General features: G+C 41.7%; 1 protein-coding gene across 2 annotated transcripts in view; it reads left to right on the forward strand.

Annotated features, from left to right (window-relative positions):
• The window catches only part of LOC117429817 (zinc finger protein 609-like), a 79,292-nt gene that overhangs the window by 16,567 nt on the left and 43,201 nt on the right, over positions 1 to 19,524 (forward strand). For both annotated transcript variants that reach the window (XM_058994961.1, XM_058994960.1), the window contains exon 2: positions 11,955 to 12,800. In XM_058994961.1, coding sequence (XP_058850944.1) covers positions 12,072 to 12,800 — 729 coding nt within the window. In that variant the 5' untranslated portion in view covers positions 11,955 to 12,071. The remainder of the gene's footprint in view (positions 1 to 11,954; positions 12,801 to 19,524) is intronic.

Consider the following 19,524-nt stretch of genomic DNA (forward strand, 5'->3'; position numbering starts at 1 on the left):
AAGGGTAGGCCCATGACATTGGCTTCTAAACAGAGAAGATGAACACATCTCGACCATTTATTTACGCAGTTCTTTCCTGTGCTTGATGTCTTTCATATGTTCTGCTAATGGATTGAGTGGCATTGGTTTAATTCAGATATTCTGCCGTTTTGTCTATTGTATGTAATGAAGGTTTTTAAGTGACGGTATTGCTGTGGAATTGAAGTTGCCATAGACTGTGGTTGAGGTCTTCTGAAATATGGTAAAACAAACTTATTAAATAAATAACTAACTAAATTAATTTAGGGGGTGTTGTCTGATTTCATCTAGGCCAGGGGTCACCAACCTTTGACTCCTGAGCCATACCTGGCTCTTCCAATGACCAAATATGGCTCTCTTAGTCAAATTTATTTTACCGCTGCTCGACTCAGTCATCACATACTACCTCACTGTTGTTTTAGATCCACCATCTTGGTGTTTCTATTCATGGAGTCTGTTTTACTGTGTATAGTGTTTAATTTTCTGTAACAACCGGCTCTTTGCAAACCACTTGCTCTAGATTTCTGTTCACTTTGGCTCTCTTGCAAAAAACAGTTGGCGGCCCCTGATCTAGACTGTTACTGGCTTATTTAAAGGGGAAGTCTCATTCAGATTATGTTCGTCTTGCCTTTATTGTGTTCCCCTGGTTTGTACCACACTAACATCTCTCATGTGGTTCCTTCATAACAGAATTTGAGACAATCATAGCTTATTACAGCACCAAATTCAAGGGATTGGCAGTTATCTCAGTATTACAAATTAGTCTGTCAAAATAAGCACTGGCCCTTACTTTGGGCCTTGTGGCCAAACCAGATGTTCTGGCCTTGGTTCATATTTCTGTTGTGTTCATCAATTTTAAGTATATTTCTCCAAGATATGAATGAGCGCAGCTGTTCCTTAAACAAACCATTAGTTTTATGAAAGTCGTTTTGTTAATATCAGTTTCTCAAACACAGGAATATCACAAAACAGGGTTACACAAACAAGCGAAGATTTAACAAACAAGACTTGTATCAGAGACAAATATTGAATCGGTAAGTAAATGCTGGCTTCACTCAAAGTAGTTTGGCAAACACCTTCTCCTTGATTTTCTGAATGTAGGCGTTTAGAATGTTAATGTGTAACCGTGATTCAGGAAGGCGTAGAAGTTTGCTGTAAACCAACATGTAGGCCTATTTAAGTCTTGTTTTCAGCTGCCTGTTTTTGTTTGATTGTGTAAGTGGTTCTTAAGAGACCTCAGTTGGCAGAATGATATGACTTATATTTATAGATTACAGTAGCCTTTTGGTTATGTCACTGCTAACTGCAAGAGTTGGGATATTTATGTTCAAACATCCGTTGAAAATCCAAACAAATATGTAATTTTCAATCGACTGGAAAACCATTTGAACCGTATCACAAAAAAAATCTTTCAGGAGTAAAATATTATTATTATTATTATTATTATTATTATTTATTTCTTAGCAGACGCCCTTATCCAGGGCGACTTACAATTGTTACAAGATATCACATTATACATTATTTCACATTACATACAATTACCCATTTACACAGTTGGGTGTTTACTTGAGCAATCTAGGTAAAGTACCTTGCTCAAGGGTACAACAGCAGTGTCCCCCACTGGGGATTGAACCCACAACCCTCCGGTCCAGAGTCCAGAGCCCTAACCACTACTCCACACTGCTGCACTCTAACCCTAGTACCCCATCATAGTATCTATTAAAGAAAAGAGAGAACAGTAGAATGTGTGTGATTTATTTCATGCATTGGTTTCTTTTCCTTGATATTTAATAGTCACTTATAAATTCTGTTATATGAACAAATACGAACATGGCCTTTTTTGCTACCAAATACATAGCCTATGTTTTGAATATTCAAATTATCCCACCACTAATTTGTTTGTCTTTTTTTTTCTGAAGATAAAATACCTACAGAGGTTCAGAGCAAGTAGAATCCTGTAAGAGTGTATATATAACTATCACTTCACTTTAGTATGTTACAGTACAGGTTACATGAACCAACATAACCAGCTCTTCAAGCATTACAGTCTCTGGAGCCAGCATGGCCAGTTAAAATAACTAAACTCCCGGGCATGGCCAGGATAAACCAGCGCTAGTCATTGCTGGAATTGCCAGCCTGATTTCATAATCTCATCAATAATAATGAACACATTAGTCCGATATTTGCATTGCTCTTTAATTGATGGCTTGATTGGTTACTGAAGGAGCCCCCTGTATAATGAATTCTTGGCTTTACCACAGAAGTCAATAAGTCGCCCTCTGTCTACAGATTAATTCCACAGAGGCTGCACGCTTTGAAGGTAGTTAAGGACATGTCAAGTTCCTTTGACCTCGGAAAAGCATTATTCTGTCTCCGACACGCTGTACTCTAAACCACAGAGTCTCTGCATGCTTTTATGATTCTGTAATGGAGGGCTTGCAGATTGAGTGATTGATTAGATCTTGTTCTTGAGAAACGTCTCCTGTCAAATGATTAAACGCTACTCGGGTGCATTTGAATTCTTACGGCCTTCGGTTCTACACGAGTGTACAGAGTAAAAGACTGCAGGTAATTTAGAGTGTTGAATTCAGCAGAGGCAGACACAAGGGTCACAGTTCCGTCTGATCCTTGATCCTCTCAAACTTTCCATTGCATCACGACGACGGGATTTGAGTTTTTAGTTAACTCTGTTATTCTCTTAGCTATTCCTATTGCCAGGGCAACCATCTATGTGTTCTCTATGCTTGTTACATAAGCACTAAAATGATGCACATGAAGGATGCGGTCTATCGTATGCGTCTAAAATCTCATTGATCTTGATTGGGTATCATAAAGAAGCCAGAGTTTTAAGAGTGTCATCGTGTGTTCTGGGTAGTTCCAAATAAAGTTGGAATCTAAAGATGTGAAGGAAAACCCCATGTTTAAATATGATGGCTGATCTTGACTGAAGTTGAAGAATTCCTTTTTTCAAAAGAGGCCACTGTTCATTGATTTCCAGGTGCAATCTATACCCATACAAGACACAAGGCATGCCTTCTAGTGCAAAATACCTGTCTGTTATATATATATATATATATATATATATATATATATATATATATATATATATATATATATATATATATATATAATAAATATACTGTCTTTTGAATTCGTGATCAGATTATTCTGCCTTTTATTGCAACTCTGGTACCATTCAGTAGAGCGAAAATTGTAAAGAGACACTTGAGCTGAAACCTCCAGACAGGAGTACAGTTTAAGAAAACACTGCCCTAGAGGATTGAATACAAGGTCCAGATACTTGTCTCCTGCCAAGCATATTCCAGGCTGCTGGCCATGTGGTTCCAACTTTCTGGAATCCCCTTCCAAAGAATGGGATTGTATACTTTATCTGAATGGGTAATTCCAGATCAAGTGGAAAGCCCTTGAAACAATGGTGATGTTATGTTTTTTCTTGGCCATCCCATACATGGAGAAAACTATGGCTGTGGTCAATAAATTGGTCAGTTTTGAAAGCTGTAAATACATTTTCTCAATCTGGGTCACAAGCCCAGACTGCTTGTCTCACCCTGGAACCCTCATCTCCATTACATCAGAATTTGGCCCCTAGAGTAAGACTGAGCAATCATATGGAAATATATAGTAGTGGAATATTTATGTATTTATTTGTCAGACTCCTTTATCCAAGGTGACTTACAGGACAATACAGGGTTACAGTACAAAATCAATATTTAAATACAGTATAGTTCACAGTAAGTACAATTTATACTACTAAAATACAGTAAGAAATAAGATGCAGCAAGTTAGGATTACAACAATTTAATCTACAATGACATAATAGTATTCCAATAGTACAAGGATAGTGCATCAGCTGAGGATCCAGTAATATGGTGCTTCAGTCAGGCAAGTACAGTGCATAGTAGGAGGGGTAGATCTACAAGTGCAGTCTAAACAGGTGAGTCTTGAGGAGGCGGTGGAAGGTAATGAGAGACGGGGCGGTCCTGGAGTTTTCTGGTAGCTGGTTCCACCGCAGAGGAGCTGGGGAAGAGAAGGAGCGGGCACTGGAGGATGGAGAGTGGAGGGAAGGCATGACCAGTCAGCCTGTAGAGGAGGAGCAAAGAGAGCGAGAGGGGGTGTAGGGAGACACGAGGGACTGGAGGTAGGAGGGGGCAGAATGGTGAAGAGAGCAGTAGGCAAGAACAGAGAGAGGTATCTGGTGAAGCGTGCAAGGCAGAGGGGTAGCATGAGAATAGCGAAGTTGGGAGACTACAAGTAGAATTTTGAATTAGCTGAAGGGGACGGATAGCTGAAGCACAGAGAGTTACAGTAGTCCAATCTGAAGAGTACAAGAGCTTGGACCGGGAGTTAAGTGGAATAAGTAGTGAGAAAAGGACAGATTTGGTAGATGTTGCTAAGAAAGAAGTGTCAAGTGCATGTCAGGGAAGAAATGTTTTGAGAGAAGGTGAGGAAGGGGTCAAGAGTAACACCTAGGTTTTTACAAGAAGATGGAGAGAGAGAGAGAGAGTAGTAGAGTCAAGGGCGACTGAGTTGGAGAGGTCGTAGGAGAGAGAGGAAGCAGAAGGAAAGTAGAGGAGGTCAGATTTAGAGTGGTTGAGTTTGAGATGGTGTGAACACGTCCAAGCTGAGTGGCTCCTGAGATGCAGGAGGAGATGTGGGAATCGAAGGAGGGAAAGGAGAGGAAGATCTGGGCACCAGCGTAAGGTGGTAGGAGAAGCCAAGACAGATGAGTGTGCCTAGCAACTAGGTGTGGAGTGAGAACAGGAGGGATGATCCCAGGACAGATCCTTGAGGTACATCTGTAGAGAGGGACGAGGAGAAGAGAGAGAGCCCACCGCAGGAAATGTGGAAGGAACGGTCAGAGAGATTGGAGGAAAACCAGGCAAGAGCAGTGCCTGAGATCGCCAGGTCAGAAAGAGAGAAGAATAGTATGACCAATATTGTCAAAGAGCAGTGCCTGAGATCGCCAGGTCAGAAAGAGAGGAGAGGAGAATAGCATGATCATCAGTGCAGAGGAGAGGTCAAGGAGAATTAAAATGGAAAGAAAGTCAGCAGGGGTTGTTGGTGGAGGACAGGATGATAGATTGATAGTAGGAGCGTTTGGCAGAAGTGGGGGCTGTCGAGAAGGGGAGGAGGCAGTGGTAGTGGTGTAAATTAGAAGGTAGCTTGAAACTTCTATGTCTGTTCAGCGGTACGCAGCTCATTATAGGATGAGTGGAGTCAGTGCTCGAAGTAGCGACAATTTTAGTCGTGATGGCGACCATTTTTTCTTTTGGCGACTGCAAATATTATTTTAGGCGATCACTTTGCACTGTATTTTTTTAATAATAAAAAATATATTCTTTTTTTATTATTATTAAAATACCTTTGGACCCATGTTAAATAATATGGCTTTTTAGTGCCTATGTCACAGGTGCATCTGTCCATACAGATCGTTAAGTTATTGTATGCGGAATCTGTAGACACATAAAAAAAAAAAAAAAAAACAGGAAAATGCATCTTAAATATTTTTATTATGATTTTCACTACATCACTCTAAATGGAAGTGGCAAACTGATCACTTAATATGCACGTGTTTAATTATGTAAATAGGTAGCTTCACAGCCTACAACTACTGTACAATCAGAAGAGTTTGCTTTACTTTCAGCATATTTTCATCCCGGCATTACAGGACAGCACAAATAAAACTGAAGAGTAGAAAATAAAAATAAATTATAAAAAGCACTTTTTTCTTCTGTCCTCGTAAAAGTTCGCATTTTTATTTATTTTTTTGGTTTGTTTGTTTGTTATTTTTGATACAGCATGTTGTACATTGAGAGGTTTCGTGGCTTTATGGAGCTCCTGCTGTACCTTTAAAAACCTAGTCATGTTGGTAAAGTGCTTTCACTTGAATGAAAAATCAGACACATCATCAGAAATCACTTATATATTTCAAGTCACGGGCATTAAAAAAAAAAAAAAAACTGTATCCGTGACAGTAGCGGTGAGAGAAGAGAGTGTCACGGTGGCCCAGTCAGCTGGGAGAATGAGTCAATAGAGGGAAGAAGGGAGAGAGAAGAGGAAGTATAGATGGTTGGGGAAAGGGAGCGGAGAAGAGAGGGGGTAGACATGGATGGTAGAGGCTGGGAAGGAGAAAATCAGGTCCAGTTGGCAGGCAGCTTTGCGAGTTGGAGGCGAGGGGGAGAGAATCAAGAAGGAGGAGGAAGCAGCAAAATGAGTCGAGTTGGAGAGTTGTTAAAATCACCTTACAGAATGAAAGGAATAGACTTGGTGACCGAACAGAGGAAGAAGTCAGGCTCGTCGTAGAAGTGAGCAGGAGGACGGGGGGGGGGGGGGGGGAGAGCAGAGGGGATTGAAAAGTTCCAGGATGGAGAGAGTAGGAATCCAGTTCCCCGCCTTGTCTTGAGAGTGGATATTACACTTTCGGTTTTATCTAGACCAGGGATGGGCTGCAGGTCCTTGAGGTGCCAGCCTGCACCAGGTTTAACAACAATGAGCTACTTACCTGCTTTAGGAGCTGGATGGAGGTTCAAGTAAACAATTCAGAAAAGCACATGGGTGCAACAAAGACCTGATCTGGAAGTCTAGAGGAGCTTATTCGGTTGTGATGACATTTTGTTGGACGTTCGGTTGATTTATTCAGAGAATCAGAATCTGGGGATACAGTCTTTGCTGAACCTCGGTTTTTAAAGGTATTGCATATTTGAGCTGTAAAGGCAGACTAACCACATTCATATTTTGAATGAATAAAGAGCTCTAGATTGGTTCTATATTGGAGCTCTTGGTTCTCAGATCAATCATAATCCTTTTGAATCTTTATACGCAACACTATAGTTCTCTTGTATTTTATTGTACATTGTCTAATGAAAAAATCAACAAAATGCTTCACTGAATCCATTGCTTAGTTGTATTGTGCCTGTTTTTGTTGGACATATTTAAGAATTCACACTTGGAGCCACCCATGTAAACCTGTTAGCAAGTTGCCAGCATAGATTCCTATGAAATCTATGCTGAGAGAGAGCCAGGAACTAATGGGTGTATTGAGTCTCAGGAAAGTAGGGGGAGGGAGAGGCACCATGGATTAATGTGTCTTTTAAATTATTAAGAATATTTTTTTAGGGTAACTAAAAAAAATATATCTTGTGGAACTTAGAAATTGTATAAATTAAACACTTGACTTTGTTACTAAACAGTATTTGTGGTATTTCTCAAGTCATACGAAATAGACTTCATTCAGGTCTTTCAAAAGTACTTTTCTGTCTGCCATTTTAGCGAGGAACAGCATTTAGAGGGCAGAGGGCATCAAAATGCATTGCAGTTGGTCAGCCAGCAATACAGTTACGAACGTCAGTGGTAAGCATGAGACTGAACAGCTGCCATCCCAACTGAATGTGACAGCTGTGCCCCCCTTGACTGCACCATCTGGGGCCGGTGAAAAGGACGGGTGATTGAATCACTGCTCCAGGCTCACGCAGCAGGCAGTGGCCGTGTCTCAAACCTATGAAATATTGGTCCGGGTGAAAGAGGCATCGGCCATTTTCTAGCCCTTCCGTAACCCAACGGTAACTAAATAATGCAGGCCGCTCCCAGTTGAAAAGCCAATAACCACTGAACTTTGCTCACCAGACCTAATCTGTCATCATGATGAAAACAATTGATGGCGATACAGCACCAGGGGGAACAATAGGGTGAGACACAGCTCGTTCGATAAGGCCGTTCTGCCTCCAGGCGACCCTTGACTTGAAATCAGATAAAGCAGCCAAAGATCAGTTCTTTACATACAGAGAATACTTTGAAATGCTGTTGATTTGATTCTGGGATTGAAGTTGTCTAGTATTGGAGCACTCTGGAATAACAAAGATATGTTCACACTTCTAAATTTTGAACATGGTTAGAATCACTTGCCCTAACACTGTCAATAAGGCCACCATGGTAGAGATTGGATGGTATCAATGGTACCTCATCGAATGTCGTCAGTTGAGGGTCAATATCTAAGAGAATGCATTTGTTGTGTAGTCATTTTGTAAGAAGGTCATCTGCAACGTGTCTTTGAAATGGGGGTGATAATGTAGCTTATTTAGTTTAGTTAGTGTTTAAAAATTGTTTGAATTGTAGAAAACATTTAACCACTGTCATTAAAATGAGCATTTAAATATCCTGCAACACTCATTAAGAACCCCGATGTCCTTGCTAAACCTCAGGTCAGTAAAGCTGTGTCCTGGGTTAATGCACCCATACGCTGCCGAATTCAGACTGCGTTCCCTCCGTCATCACTGTAAACCAGTAACCGTGCTTAGTTAGCCCTGCCTGCTTAAAATAAATCAATGGAATAAGCTGATATTTGTTAACAAAGAGAGCTTAATGTCAAGTGCATACTGTATGTGTAATAGGAGTTGCTTGGCTTGGGGTGAAAGTCCATATTAAGTCCATATTCTGATCATGTGGTTAAAGTGCTGTATCTATAAAGCTGTGTGTTTCAGGCCTTGGCTCGCTCTTTCGGTATTGTATCATTAGGTGTTCAGACTCTTAGTTCATTAACCATGTCATATAGGTATTTCTTTTTATGGCATCCTTGTAGTCTCTGCCAGTACCGAAATGCAACAGCATACCCTAAGCACTTTGTGCCAGAAACAACACAAATGAGGTGACCAATGGTGATGGCTCTTGTTTTGTATTTATCGCCGTTGTATGAGATTTAAGTCAAAAATAAGCAAGTTCCTTTGAACATTGTAGTTTTGTGGATGCGTACAGCAATAGCTTCCATATAAGCAGTGGACAGCGCGTGTCCATTTTGATGTTACGATTCCAGTTGAAACAGCGGATGATTTGTCTTGATGTACAGCACAGAAGATGTGATGCTTGAGAGGTCGTGACAGTAATACAAGTGAACAGGTTCCTGCTCTGAAGAGGCACCAGTCATACTGCTCCGAGGGGTCTGATACCTCCATGGATTCAAGTCCAGCTTTGTGCCTCGTGTTTTGGTCACTTGCTGACAGGACTGTAACACTAGATGACATGTACAGACACTGATGGTTTCAATTCACATTGGCTTACGCTCTGGACAGTCGGCCATATCCTCACATTGGAAGTTTTATGAAGCGGCTAAACAGATGAAGCTTGTTTTTCTATAGTACCGTATACACATCTTCTGTACTGTACCATCTGTTGCTGCAGATGCAAAGGGGTGATTTGATAACAATGGTAATTGCACTGATAAGGCGTTTGCTACCTGACTAAAGGCATATTATCTTCAAAGAAAGAACACTCAAACATTTCAACTAGTGCTGGGTAAAACCTATAACAATATTATTTTAAAAGAGACTCAAAGAAAGGAGAGAAACTCTTCCATACTGTAGAATTTATTTCAGACATGATTTTATGCATAGGTTGCTTTTTGCTTTTGATAGTCATTTATAAATAGTTTTATGAACGAATACAAACATTTTGCCACTAAATACATTTCAAGCAGTGTCTGTTTGAATATGTTAATATGAATCCCAGCACTGCTTTTAAAACTAGCAAAAACTACAAGAAATGAACTGGACCGGTCTGTAAGTGAGTGGTTTAATGGTAGGTTTATGGTGTTGAAATTACAGTCAAAATAGTGTTTCTTTTTTCTACTTCATGTCTGCTGGTGGGTACAGCATCTATAGAGAAACACTTTTCCAAGATGTATTGGAATTGCATGAGTGTCTGGGCTGTACATCTAAGATGCATGATCCATGTGATTTGCCCTACTTTCCACATTAAGCATAACAAATGCTGCACCCCTCCCCACTGCAGTACTGACTTAATTAAATAAATGGATTTGCAATAATGGAAATACTGACTGCAGAACTTAAAAGCAGTTATTTGCTGGAAAGCCACAATAGCATACTTTTCTTTTTGTAAGGAGCCTTGTAATGGGGATCTGTGGCAGTGTACATGTCCCTTTAGAAAACTGGTTATGCTGAAAGAAAATGTATTTTTCCCCGAGTCAGTGTTATACCCAAATCATTTCCATGGTACAATTTTTGTATGTCCCTTGAATCCCCCCTTTTCTGTCTTTGTCGGTAAACAGGGGTGGAAATCATGCCTCTTTTCCACTGTACAACCGATCCGTGCAGGGGCCGTAGCGAGCCCTCACGGTGCGGTTAAGAGCCTGGGTTGTTTTTCCACTGCAGAGCCGAGCCGTGCTACTGACGCCAAACGCAGCGAAAGACAGTTGTTATTAATTATTGTTATTAATTAACTCAGTTTGCCAAAAGAGGCGCAACAAACAAATGGTGTTCAAAAATGAATAGACCAACGGTACAGCTGTGTCTTGTATCACTATATTTTAAGAATTTTCTTTTATAATCCACACATTTTACTGATTATATCGACTTAATAAAGTTCAAGTAGTTCTGTTGAAGGGGAAAAAAGAAGGTTTTAAAAATATGATTTGCCAAAGATATCCTGTTTTTAAGGATAGCTGTTTTCAGAGCCGTTTTTGTTTGGGTGCTTAAAAAAAATAAAAATAAACTGCGCGAGCGCAACGAGAGCCGTAGTTGTATGTCTGGTGCAGCTGTGTTTTGTTTTACTATATTTTTGTAAATAAGTTTAGAATTGTTTCATTTTCCGGATGAGGAATTTGCCGGATCTGAATCTCGCAGCCGGATTCAGATGTCTTGAGGCCGGAGTTTCACGGTTTGGTTCTTGCTCGGCTCAACAAATAGCAGTGGAGAACCACCCGTACCCGTACTGTACCAAGCCCTCACGGGTCGGATGTGCCAGTAGAGAAGGGGTATATGACTCCCATTGCATAGCAGTTTGATCCTGTCCTGGTTTTACTATTGAGTTTAATAAGACATACCTGAGCTTGTTACCTATAACCTATAACCTGTGGCTAATCAAGATTGTAATATATCCTGGAATGGGTGATACTGCTATGCAATAGGAGTCTTATTTCCATCCCTGGTAAAATATCCAAATAAAATGCTTGAGACAGGATGCACACATTTTACAAGTGATCCTGACTTCCCATTCCTGACTTACTGACCTCTGAAGAAGTGGCCAGGGACTGTACATTTCTGGGGTGTTTGCATTCCAGTGCGGAAGAAAAAACATCTAGTTATCAGAGGCAGAAATCTTGCATCAAACAATTTACCTTCTTTTAACTATGTGTCCATAAAATAAGTATTGCCTTAATAACGAAGACTATTGTACAGGCGTTTTCTGTTTCTAAGTTCTTTCAAACGTATTTTCAGTTTCAAGTCTCATGGGTGATTTAGCATTTTCCCTTTTAATAATGCCTTCAGCTGTTTTACTGAGTTTCACAGACTGTAGAATTAAGAGATGAACAACCCTAGAACAAATACAAATACTGTTCTACAATGCTGTAAGTTTATCAAGCACTCCTGTGCTCCTGTGATTCTCTGTTCTTCGGATGAACACAAAGAGATTACCTTTCAGATGTCTATATTAAAACAAAGACTAAAGCCAGCCTGCCTCAAGAAGTCCCTCGAGATTGCATCTTGGCTGAATCAGCCCAGTGTGTAGCAAAATCCCAACCTTCCATACTGCCGATGCCAAATGCAAAACCACAACACTGAAGGCTACCCGTGTGCAAACTATTCAAGCATTCAGGTGGGGGGTAATAACAACAGGATAGTTCCACTGTGGTGCAGCATCTTGTTTTCATGGATGTATTTACAGGGCATTTAGGCAAGACTTGGCTAAGGCTCTTGGATTCACCCTTTGAAATAGCGCCACACACTTTGACTCTCAACAGAGTGCTATTGCTTTTGCTAGTATTGTCACTGAAACTGTAATGTTAGACATGGGCATGTTTGAGACCAGTGTTAGTGGAGTTCCCCTAGCCCACTGATCTACAGTGCTGAGCATTCATGTCAACAGTGTTGTCAATGCCTAATGCTTCTCCTTTCTCTTCTTTTCAGGGGAAAAATGTGGGTAACTAGGGTGGGGATACCGAGACCCTAAGGCAGCTATACCCCCCCAGTTTTCTCAGAAGGCGTGGGACCTCACTGTGGCAAGCCTGGGCCGCTGGCACTAAGATGTCCCTAAGCAGTGGCACTGCAGGCGGGAAAGGTGTGGACTCGAATGCGGTGGACACTTACGATAGCGGCGATGAGTGGGACATCGGCGTCGGCAATTTGATCATCGACCTCGACGCCGATCTAGAGAAGGACCAGCAAAAACTGGAAATGTCCGGAGCCAAGGAAGGAGGAGGCATGGCAGCTCCAACCAGCGCTGTGGCAGCCCTGCCCGATAACATCAAGTTTGTTAGCCCTGTGCCCACCTCCCAGGGCAAGGAGAGCAAGTCTAAATCAAAGAGGAGTAAGAACTCCAAAGACAGTGGCAAGGCCTCTTCGGGCGAGGGGGGCAAGAGGGACTCCCAAGTGCGCCCCCTTGGGGATAGCACGACATCCACGGGCACGACAGGTTCCAACAACCCCCCGACCAGCAAAGGCACGGATAAAAGTGCCAAAGCCTCCCGCAGCGCCCCTAGTGGCAAGAAGGAGAGCAGTTCTGGGAAAAACAAGAAGGATAAAACTGAAGGAGCTGCAAGCTCCAGTGAAAAGGAGGCCAGCGTCCAAGGCCTGGCTTTAGCTGCCAGAGGTGGCCAGTTTGAGGCCCCTCCGAGCGCAGACTTGGCAGCAGTCGAACAGCTTGGGAATATGGCGGTTGAATCCAGTGGGATTGCAGCTCCATTGGGAATTAAAACTGAACCTGAGGAGCTGAACAGTGAATCCCGGACACTGAAGAAAGTTAAAACAGAAAAGGTAAGGTTGCGTTTCATATCTTACGGATGTAGGACAAATGCCAAATACAATGGATCAACAGGAAGTACAGGAGGTTTTAGCTTGTGTGTGTGCATTTACGGCCTTATTGGTTACTAAGATATTGTGTATTGAAGGAGAATCTGAACTGAAGAGAAATCTTCCAAGACCAGTCTAAACTACCTCTTTCTTTTAACTGGTAATTTCAGCTGGCCTCTCTATACATCCGACACACAGATTTATTTTTCAAGGTTCAGGTCAGACACATTGCAAGAATTTCCAAAGATGTAAAGTGACCGTTTCAATAGCTGTTGGTGACTGAGGCACATTCCAAGCAACGAGGAAACTGTGTTCATGGAAAGTTGGAAACAAAGATTTGCTCTGTCATTGTTAAAACAAGCTCATTGTTATTCAGAGTGATGCAGGTGAGTTCACAGCACAGACAGTCGGATGTATGGAATGTGTGGCTCTGTGTCCGTTTGCTCTTGTTTTTTGCATTTGCAATGTATAATTTATAATTGCCCTGTGGCATAAGGCTTTCACAGCTGCAGATCCACTTGTAATGTGTGCAGTAACACAGTGCGGTTCACAGTTCTTTAAACTCTGGTAACAGTGTTCACTTTTAAAGGAACACAAAGCAAGTCTGGGTTCAAGGTGTTTTGGGTGAGTTACTTCTTTTTGTATATACACGTACACTTTTTAAATGCAGCTGTTTCTAGTATAAAGAATTTGAGTATGCAGGCTAAGTCATTTCAAGCACACTAGAGCTTGCACTGAGAGATGGCTGTTGTGGTCACTTAGCACTGTTACCATTTTCAGACCATCTTTTTAGATGCAGGTTTTTGTTCCAACTATGTCCTAAAAGTCAATTGTCAAATAAATTATGTCTGTCCTGTATCCAAATGGTTCTCAAAGCAAGTGCAAAAAAATTGTGGTCATTTTTTTCTGTAGAAAAACTAGGTTAAGTAAATAGACAAATGTTTCGATGAACAGCTGGAAAACACATTTGTGTTAAAACATTAGTCTTATTAAACCAATTGATCTAAATACTGCTGGGTGTCACAATAATAAAATAAAGCCTTATTCATTTAATTATGATATCCTCATTAGTTACAATCGTATACCTATCTGAAGATTTGAAATAAACTCTTTATCTGGGATGTTTTTCATTGGGGAAAACTCTGAACTTCAAACAGCTTTGTAATAAAGTCTTATCTGCTTGTGACTCATGCTCTCTCTATATTGGCTTCTGTGGTTCAAAATGCAAATAGTCAGCTCTGAATAATTGTGGTCAGGTCAGCTCCCCCTCTCTGGCACAAAGTAGTCAGCTGAGTATAAGCCAGATTGAGTGACGTCCTTGGCACATTCATCCAGCTGACCTTTACATTACTGGCCCTGCACAAGCACCCCGGGCACTGATCTGTTTATACTTGTGGCATGCTGTGCATCAGTTTCTACAGCTCAGCCCCTGTCTATTGCAGAACACTGTTGGTGGATGTTTTAGACAAGTATCATGTCAAGCATGGAGAGATTTCATTGAAATATTACAGAACATGGGCTCCCGAGTGGCGCATCCAGTAAAAGCACTCGCTAGAGTGCAGGATGCGCTCTATAGCCTGAACGTCGGCGGTTCGAGTCCAGGCTATTCCACAGCCGACCGTGGACGGGAGCTCCCAGGGGGCGGCGCTCAATTGGCCAAGCGTCCTGGGGGAGGGAGGGTTAGGTCGACCAGGGTGTCCTCGGCTCACCACGCACCAGCGACCCCTGTAGTCTGGCCGGGCGCCTGCGGGCTTGCCTGTAAGCTGCCCAGAGCTGCGTTGTCCTCTGACTCTGTAGCTCTGAGGCGGCTGCACGGTGAGTCTGCAGAGTGTAAAGAAGCGGGCAGCTGACGGCACACGCTTCGGAGGACAGCGTGTGTTCATCTTCGCCCCTCCCGAGTCAGCGCAGGGGTGGTAGCGGTGAGCTGAGCCTAAAAATAATTGGGCATTTCAAATAGGGGAGAAAATAATAAAAACTAATTGGCAACGACTAAATTTATAAAAACAAAAAAAACAAGAAATATTACAGAACACTGCAGTATTATCAAGCAATGCATTACTTCACCTTGGCTGTTTCACAGCAGTATATTTTTAAACGCAATCCTAATTTTTGTAGTTTTTTTTTTGTAGTTTTTTGTAGTTTTATTCTCACGTCATGGGTTACGCTGGGAATAATTTCTCAACTTTTCCTTGTGAGAATTTCTCTCTAAGCATTGTAGTGTGTCCTCGTTGCAGGAGGGAGCATGAGGCTTTATTGCCTCATCTTGCAGATAGCACTTTGTATTTGCACTGGCCCCAGTCCCGTTTGGTAAACTGTGGATTCATGCGTGCAAGCAGTCTCTTTGCAGATCCGCTGTTTCTCCTTTCTGCTCTACTGCAGCAAGGTACACGTCACATCAGAGGCTGGAGCACGGGGTCGCAGCTCCCAGGAAAGGAGGGTGCTACACTCAAGGGTGAATTCCCTCATGGGCAGCTGTTTCTTGGGTGCTATTCAGTGGGGTAACGCAGTCCTACTTTTTTGTATCCAGGCTTGGTTAGTTCAGAGTCAGCACTGTGTTAGTAATACAGACAAGCCTGTCCATTCTTCTTAATTCATTGTTCTACTTCCCTGGTCTGTCGTAACGTCAGAGTTTCAGGAGTTCTATAAAAGGCTATAGAAATTAGAATGTGCCAACACGTAAACATTTTAAAGAAATGTATACAAAACCGTGGCACACAATTCCTGTTGTATAAATACAAATGCAAAGTGAAGAGGGCTTTGTTTTTAGGTTTAGCTGGTGTTCTTGTCAGCTGTTTCACCCCTGTGAATAACTGTACCTGCAGCTAATGCACATTCGTGACATTTCAGAGTCACCATGGAGACTTCACCCTCCAGAGTCCTTTTTTTTTTTTTTTAACCAAGAGTTTGAGTGCTCGGCTGCTGCATGAATAATTCAATTGAGGTACACTTACTCCCTCCACCTCCATTAAAAACCTTTATTACCCAGGCATTCGTCAGCCGCCAACAAGGTGCTTGTTCTAATGAGTGTTTATATCACAGGGGGTGCCCGAGATTGATCAAAGATCTTTTCAAGAGTGGAAGAAAGAATGTCCTTGACTAAACTGAATTGCTGTGGATTAAGGAATGTTAAGCCTGCCTTGACAACCAATAACTCCGACTGGTACTATTGTATTACTGTGCATTCCTTAAACAGGATGTAAGAAGTGATTTTTAGAACTTTTTCATAAGTGCATTGTTAGCGTGACACTGAAATACCAGCCTCACTAGGAAGGGCCTTCTCTACAAAGTTTTTTTTCTTTTCTTTTTTTTTTACCATTTAAGATGGCTGGGGAGCACCATGTTGTGAAGCTCCACTGTGTTCTCTACCCATTGAGCACCATTGGAATGATAACTCTACCAGGGGGGAATTGAAACCACCATTTAATGATCACCGTGGCACACTTAGAGCTGAACGACTGTTTCTGTAACAGAAAAACAGGTTCGCAGTACAGATTCTGCCTTGCCTCAGGAGGCTAGAACCAAAGCGGTCTAGTTTCATTGTTTTACTGTCCTGCTTGCTGTATTCCCTCGATTACGGAAGGCCTTTGTGGTAGTCCGTGGCAAAAGAAAATCTTACAATAAGACTTCAAGATGGAGAGCTTGTATTGAGCCAACACTGTTCATTCTATTTTTACCATAGCATCTATGCGTTATGAGAGGTACTGTTTCAGTTGTGAAGAGAATTTTGCAGAAAAAGCATATAGGTGGTGGTACTGTATATCACTAACATTGAAAGATGGTTTCTTTGCCGTTTAAATTACATTGTAGCTTGGAAAGGATCTGAAATGTTTTAATATGAGAGACGGGGATACTGGAAGGGTTACACCTCCTCACCAACTGCAGTAACCTGAACTCATTTTGTACTGAATTGTAAAGCTGATTTTGTTCTTTAGAAAATATTCATAAAAGGCTGCCAGCAGGGGTGTGAATTTCTCACTCCGTGACAAGACCGCAAGCAGGGTGTCACCTACAACATAAACAGGAATTGCAGTTAAAGGCCAGTGCTTGTTGTGTCGCACACGCCCACCTTGGTGTTGTGCTGATGTGTGAGACTGTGTCCGCTTGGAAACCATGCGAGATGCATGAAGGGTGGTCAGTTTGCTCATTTGTCAGTATTTTGACAAGCTAGTGCATTACTCTCGCACAATGTGAGGTAAAGCAGTGAAACACCTCAGGGGTTGATTATCCCAGGTGACCAGTAGCATACCCTTGCTCTTATTCAGCATCTGTCAAATTATTTTTAAAGATTACAGGGCAAGTTTGAGACCTTGTTTTAACAAGTTCAAATAAGGAAACGCACACCATATGGTTGGTAGATTGATTCTGTGCACGCTATTTGTACAATAGTCTGAATTCCTAACTGACTTTGAGTGCTGGGATATGGCTATTGGTCTGACCACTGAGCCCCAGGCACCTTGGCATGAGAGGAAGTAGATTCTTTGCAAAGACAGTATATAAAGGAGGAGAATATACAATGTGTTTCAGAAGTATGTAAACACAGATTAAGTGCAGGCAGATTTCAGGAGATAATCAACAACTTCACTCGGTCCCAGTAAGTGAGTTCCCCTTATCTGATGCAGTGGAAATGTTTTGCTGTATCGTGGTTTCATACTTCTGGAACATCGTGTACAATGGATAAGGCCTGTTTTTGTTCTGTGGATTTAAATAACAATTTACAGCTGAGAACCAAGATAATATTTTGTCTCTATTTTTTCAGTAGAAATAAGGTATCAGTATTAAGATCTGCCACGGTTTAAACCATTAAAGGGGTGTCTTGTTAAGATTATATGAGTACCTGAACCTTACACCCCTGGTTAACTATACCTCAATCTTGGTATAGTTCATTGACAAGTGTTACATCACAGCATAGTTGCAATGAAAACGTTTAATAAGTTCACTTGGAGCTTGACACTGAATTACTAAACGTGTTGGTTTGTTCACGGTTCAAAAATGCACAGAGGTTTAAGGGCAGAAAAAAATAATTTGCTTGACTATGCAGCCTTTTTGGTTTCTGCTGAACTGCAACATTATGTTGTGTGTATCATGAGAGCTCAAAGAGACAAGATGCTGGGTACCTGCAGCACAGCAGAACAAGAGGAAATCAAAACACAGCTTAAAAAGCCCCAGTCTGTGGGGAAAGCTTCAGATCAGTGGGCCAAAAAACTGTCATCCACTGCATAGCAATTTGAGCATTTCAACTTTGTATGAGCTTAATCTGAATTTAAATGACACTTGCACATCCACTTGCAATAAATTAAAGTGACTTAAACTGCTGTGTAATTGGAGACTTGTTGCTTTAATGATGATTAAATGTAATTTCTTGTTGATACAAAACATTTCAGTGCATGACGTAATGAAACACAAGACAATTAGGTAGTCAGTATTACTTTTAGGCCTTTCACAGTAACCTGTGGTTAACCAAACCTCTTCTTAACATTAATCCTATGATCTTTACAAGTGAAACAATGTCCAGGCACTGTATCCTCGCAACCTGGGTTCAGAGGTCAAGGAAATCTGGCTGCCTGCATTTCATCAATGCAGTAAAGACACATGTTCGTAGATTGAAGTTGGAAGGTTTATTATTCTTCTTCTAAACAAACTGAAACAATATTTTGAAATTCAGAAGAAAACCCCTTATTTGCCCACAGTAATTGCTAGAATGCTGTTCTTAAAGCCAGGGTAAGGCAGGTAACATCCCTTAAAACTGTCTGGAAAGAAACACTGACTGCGAGGCCTTCTCAGTGTGGGGAAGCATTTGCTGCCCACCCCACCCCCGCTGGGCTGCTACTGCGATTCCTGCTGAACTCCTTCTACTGCTGTTGCTTCAAGCATGCGCCGCCTGGGAGCTGTTTCTTCTCCACTAAAAACACTTGACACTAATTGTTTTCCACATGTCTGCCATTAGCCTCTGTCTCTGCAGTGCAGAAAATGCTTTGAGGTGACCAGATCTGCAGACGGTGCGTGTAAACCAGGGCGGGGGAGGGGAATCCTTCCCAAGGAAGACTTGAGGAACATTTCAGCAGTCTAGGCTGCCATGCTGGTCACATCCCTGTCCTGGAAAGCAAGCTGGAAAGACTGAAGTGCTGTAGGTAGAGTGTTTGTTGACAGACATCCAGTTGCTGCGGTCGCTGTTCTGCCCAGGGTGTCAGTGACGCAGTCTCCTGTTTTACAGAGCGGTTGTCCAGGAAATCCAAGTCTAGAGCTCTGGGAGTGCTTTGTATGGACATATTTTGATGTTGGAATCCTTTCCTTCCCAGTCATAAAGTGCTCTTGGAATTCTATGAGTGCAATGCTGTTCTGAGTCTGGCAGCAGCTTTGACCTTCTGTCAAAAGTTTTTGCGTGTGATGTAAGGCAGTAAATGATTACTAGACGCCACTTTTTTTTGTAAAAGAGAAAATTAAAAAATAACATGGGTTTTGCCAAACAGTATGATTTTAAAGAAAGATACTTTTGTAAAAATACTGGTATAAAAACAAATTTTAAAGACAGACCGGTATTGGTGTTAAAAATATGACTGAGTTTTATTCATATTGTGGTTTGTTTTCCCATTGCAAATGAGAAGTAGGCCTCCTATCGACCTAGGCCTGTAAAAGCCATTACAGCTCAGGGAACAAAGGCCTTTCATGCTTTCCTCCCTCCTTCTCTGTC

The sequence above is a fragment of the Acipenser ruthenus genome, chromosome 21 (assembly GCF_902713425.1).
Source record: "Acipenser ruthenus chromosome 21, fAciRut3.2 maternal haplotype, whole genome shotgun sequence".
NCBI lineage: Eukaryota > Metazoa > Chordata > Actinopteri > Acipenseriformes > Acipenseridae > Acipenser > Acipenser ruthenus.